At 37.9% G+C, this 5,309-nt stretch overlaps 1 protein-coding gene across 1 annotated transcript in view; it reads right to left on the reverse strand.

Moving 5' to 3' along the window:
* Positions 1-1,710: 1,710 nt before the first annotated feature.
* Positions 1,711-5,309, reverse strand: part of LOC103589377 (transcription initiation factor TFIID subunit 3) — a gene marked incomplete at its 5' end in the record, with an annotated part of 51,213 nt that continues 47,614 nt past the window's right edge. Inside the window, 2 exons of the mRNA XM_008571330.1 lie at positions 1,711-3,691; positions 4,503-4,609. Of these exons, the coding sequence (XP_008569552.1) occupies positions 3,577-3,691; positions 4,503-4,609 (222 nt within the window). The remainder of the gene's footprint in view (positions 3,692-4,502; positions 4,610-5,309) is intronic.

Raw genomic sequence — 5,309 nt, forward strand, 5'->3', positions numbered from 1 at the left:
CAAAGTAACTCATCTACTTTTAGACTTACACTTCTAAAGAAAACTGCTATGATCTGAAGAGATTGGCCATAAAACTATTTGTATTGAAAACTTAGCTAGCATGCCTTTAGTGAACTTCGTTCATTAGCATTCTTAGTGGCAGGGTTTCTGTATCTCAGTGTTCATTTTATCCTTCAATTTGGTTAGTAGGTCTTTGTTTAATCGTCCTATTGAAAGGAGAACAAAGGCGGTGTAGGTGATACAGTAGAGTAATGCACTATATTTTATCTCTGAAAAAGGCCCGACAGAGTCAGAATACTCTGATACCCTCTGGTTTTCTTCAGGACATTTGGAACCACAAATCAGTCAGAGGATAAAGATCCTCACTGTTACTTAACTGCAGACACCTTGGGAAGAGAAACACCTTGTCAGCCATAGACATGACGCTTTGCCAGCTACCCCTGGCTCTGAAGGCAGATTATCGCACCAGCAGAGCTTCTCGGTTTCCTGAGTGAGGGTCTCTCTGTTTCTTAAATGCCATCTGCTTCAATAAAAATCACCAGCCAGGACAATTTTTTTTCCGGAGTACTTCTCTTCATAAAGTATTGATGCTATTCAAATGATAGTGCTGGGATAAATTAAAACAGGCAATGATTTTACTTACAGTGGAAAACTTCTAACCCTCCAAAGGGAAATATTTTCCATTCCTTTGCATCTAATTCTCAGTTATAGTAGTTCATCAAATTCCTGCTGCTTCTCGTGAGTTCTTTCTCCCTCGAAAGTCAAAACCCAGTTTTTTTCTTATTGACTGTTTGGGTCCCCTCAAGTTTTTTTCTGCTCAAATCATCTTCCCCAGTTTACCCCTCTTGTCCAATACAGGCTTTTTCCTTTCCAATTTTGTTTGGCTCGCATCGAGTAAATGAGTCTCTATTTTCTTCGTGGTATCTGCGGTACTTGGCACCTGCTCTTTTATCCCCTCAGTGTTAGTTTATGGAGAATGACTACGCCCAACTTTCTAACTTTTCTTTGTAACACAGATGTTTTACTTTCTAATGCACATTTCTTTTGCTATTTTGTTTGGCTCGCATCGAGTAAATGAGTCTCTATTTTCTTCGTGGTATCTGTGGTACTTGGCACCTGCTCTTTTATCCCCTCAGTGTTAGTTTATGGAGAATGACTACGTCCAACTTTCTAACTTTTCTTTGTAACACAGATGTTTTACTTTCTAATGCACATTTCTTTTGCCTTTTCGTGAACTTCCTTTGGTTGGTGTCACAGACAGCTGTCCAGTAGACTGAGACCACCAGTTCATTTCACACAGGCCACTAAACAGTCATAAGATGGTGACAACTTTTGGTCTCTAGTGACCTGGACTGGATTCGACTCACTGACCTAGAGGTGAAAGGCTCTGTATTCCATTACTAATCCCTTGAGCCCTCCAGCCCCCTGAAATGATTCTTTCGTTTTATTATTGCAAAGACCATTTATAAAATCATGAACTGGATTTAGGGAAGCAACCATGAAATAGCAAGGGACAACAAACTGATTGAAATTCCTTAAATGTAGTAGGGGCTGAAGTCTCTCAGACAGTGGGATTGGGGAAAAGTTATATATAGGCACCTCCATTCTTATTTCACTAGTATGACCTGCTCACTTACACGTGGCAACTGTGGATCCACTGACCATGCCTCAGGGAACTAAATCCTAAATAAAGAAAATGGAAAAGCAAACTATGAAATAGCCAATAATCTTTATTTTGCACTTCCCCCACCCTTCATCCCTCTCCAAAAAGCACTAAAGGGTATATTTGTGCATGTGAAAATATTGTATAAAGTATTTAGAATGATCTCAAATTAATAAAACAAAAAACACATATCTCAACATAGATGCTTTGTTCTTTTGCAGGGACAGAAAAATTCTGGCCTCTGGAACAAGGACAAGGATGTCCTGCACTCTTAAAAGATCTACTCCATTCCACTGATTCGCAATTTCACATTCATGGCAGAAAACCGCATTTCTCTAACCACATAATACGTTTTAAAATATGACTAATTCATACACTAATAGTAATTTACTTGGCATTAAAAAATCACATTTTCTATTAATATATTTGTATTAGGTTCAAAGTTGCCCTTGTTCTAGCATTCAAGATATCCATCACACGGGCCCAAATTGGAATTATTTCAAAATCAAGTAGAAGTCCATATTTATTCCAAAGTTGCTAAAATATGCTAATAAAGTTAAATTTGATGTTACATTAAAAATAAAATATTTGGTTTACCTCTCAGACATCTATAACATATAATAAATAGTGGGCAGTATAGTAATATAATAAAGTTTTGTGATACCCTGAAATTTGATGAGTTTTCTTAAAAAAAATCATAATATACTTCATTTCAGCCTTAAAGCACAATATCAATGAACAGATTTGTAGAAATAAAACAATATAAACACAAAATTCTACAGTATACTTTTTTTTTTTTACTTTCATGGAACCTACATGTCCTTGTAATAAAAGTCAGTTAAAGAAATTTACAGAAACAAAATAGATAACAAACAAAACAATTTCAAATCATAAACTATAGATTTAAATTGCCTTGTTTCCTTCCAACTGCTAGGGTCCTCTTCCCCACAATGTTCTTGGGTGCTGCACAGGTTTAGCTCAAGGCAAACGACTTTGAACTATGGCTCTTTCTCCAGCCTTCTCTGCTTATGTACCGCAGTAATTACAAATATGGCTGAAATCACAGTGGATTTCAGAGACAGCCAGAATTAAACACGATAAAAATTTTAAAAATAACTACTTCATAAATATTTATTATTTACATTAGGGGAAATCTTTTAGTATGAAGTTTTTACACAAGCTGATGAAATGTACAAGCAGTGAGAAGAGACTCCAGCAGCTTAAAGAAGGGCAAAATTAGAATGCAACAAAGATATAAAATATGTTAAGCAAAAATAATTTGCACAAAAGCAAACAGGACATGATAGAAACCTTTTTCTTAAAAAATATAAGGTATTTCACAAAAGCCTGAACATTTTACATGTTAGTACTAAAAACAGGGGGTGGGGGGGAGAGGGAAGCTTCATATATTCTCATCACAAAAATATTCGCCAACACTCCAACTGGAGTTTTCTTTTGTATCATATGATTATCTCACTATAGAAGGAAAGGGTTGAAAACTGTATACAGACTAATGATATCCTTAAATTACAGTCAAGGCTGTGTACACATTGCCTTCTCATCTGATACCTTAATGAAAAGGCCCTAGAGAGAATGAAGGAAATCAGAAGGGAAGATATATGGTCTTTTTATTAATAATACTTGTTGCTGGAAGTAGAAAAGAGGAGGTGGGGGGCCCCCGGGCCAGGCCTCTGCTGTGGATTTTCTTCATCACACTGCTGCGGAGCGACAGGCTGGCATGTTTCAGAGGGAAAATCCAGAGTGAATGGTGGGATCTCGTCCTTGGTTTTCCCAGATTCGTTATCCGCAGGCGCTGGGGGACAGACGTGGTGGCGGGATGGCACCAGTTCCCCTGCAGAGGTGCCGGTGAGGAGCTTGGGCTGCTGGCGCTAGGTCGGGACAGCGCGGGGACATCAGTGAGTGCGGTGTTTCCTCTTCTTGTGCTTTTTATCCTTCTTCTTGTTGGCACACTTGGGGCAGAACCACTGCATTTCCTCCGGTGGTGCAGCCACGACTCCCACACAGGGCCTACATGCAAAAAAAATGCAGATCAACATATTTTGTATATGTGTATGTTCTTTTCCTTTCTGTGTTTTTAAGTAATTTTTAAGTCTATGGTCTATTTGCCGGAAATCAAAGTTAAACAGCTCTAATTTATGTAGTGCTATTGTTGGGCATGTGGATTATTATATTACATAATGCCCCTTTCGTGGGCCCTATTGGGGAAATTAATTAGTTCATTCATCCTTTCAGCCAGGAATAGTATAATTCTTCTGAGCAATGACTTTGTTTTTATCTTATAGATATTATATAACTGGACAGATTTCTGTCTTTTTATATCTGACATTTTAAAGATAAAATGAGAAGACTATTTGCACACATTTTGGTGGAGTTTCTTTGGTTTTTGGAGCTGGTAAAGAGGTTTAAAAAACAGACAAGCTTCCTTTATTTCTGTCATCTGTGCCATGTCCACAAAGGGGTTACCTTTTAACAGTACTGTCAAGTACTGCAGCTCTTACAGAACATTACCAGAAAGGAAGGAAAGGGAAATCCCTGCATCTCCTCTTAGGTTTTTTGGGTTTTTTTAAAGAAGGATAGATAAGCTAAACAAAACATTCAGAATTGAGGCCAAATAACAATAGTCCCAAGAGTCTTGGTTTTTGCAATTAATTACATTTTACAGGCACCATGATTTTGCTCCACCTGCTGTTCCTAGGAGAGCATTTTAACGGGTACAAAGGCACAAGTGTACCTGTGAAACTCCTTGCAGGATGACCTGTGCTGTCCTGAGTAAGCACAGGCCTGTATGGCCGGTGGGCTGGGTGCTTGGGGCACTTACCAGTGGTACCAGTCGTCACAGTCGTCACAGCCGATCATCGGGCTCCCGTCGTCAGGCTTGTTACACCCAGGACAGATCCAGATCTGATTGCCCCACTCATCTCGGATCTGTTTAAGGGGGAGTAGGGAAAAAAAAAAAAAACAAACCAGATGAAATGGGGAGAAAGAACCAAAAACAGGCTAGATGAGAATGATTACTTCATACTGTAAACCTAGTAAATAGACAAATGGAACTAAAAAAATTGTAGATGAACACTTTATTAAAGCCTTGATCAGAGTTCATCACTGTTCTGGAATCACGTAAAAAGTAAAACAGCTACTGAGTGCTGAATGGTAATACATTTCTAATGCATATTATAAACTCTCTTTTGTAAATCACAGAAAACAAAGCATTTTATAATCATCTCTGCAAACAATATGACCTAAACCCCTTCATCTAAAAAAGCCCTATAACCACATAAATTCTTAATGATTAAGGTCTTTATGGCAGTAACAATTAATATTTTTTGAAAGCTACAGAATTCAGCTATATGTAGATCCCTCAATTGCATTCATAGGCATGGAATTAATATATACAGCCAAATGTGCGTGTATCACCTTATTACTTATTAGCCAAACCCTTCTCCTGAACTAGCTGATAAGATCAAGGATATAAAAGAGTTGTTACTAAGTAACTTTCCATTCCCTTTATGGAAAGGAAGGAAAGGGAAATCCCTGCATCTCCTCTTAGGTTTTTTGGGTTTTTTAAAAGAAGGATAGATAAGCTAAACAAAACATTCAGAATTGAGGCCAAATAACAATAGTCCCA

Source organism: Galeopterus variegatus, unplaced genomic scaffold (genome assembly GCF_000696425.1).
Source record: "Galeopterus variegatus unplaced genomic scaffold, G_variegatus-3.0.2 Scaffold680, whole genome shotgun sequence".
Lineage (NCBI taxonomy): Eukaryota > Metazoa > Chordata > Mammalia > Dermoptera > Cynocephalidae > Galeopterus > Galeopterus variegatus.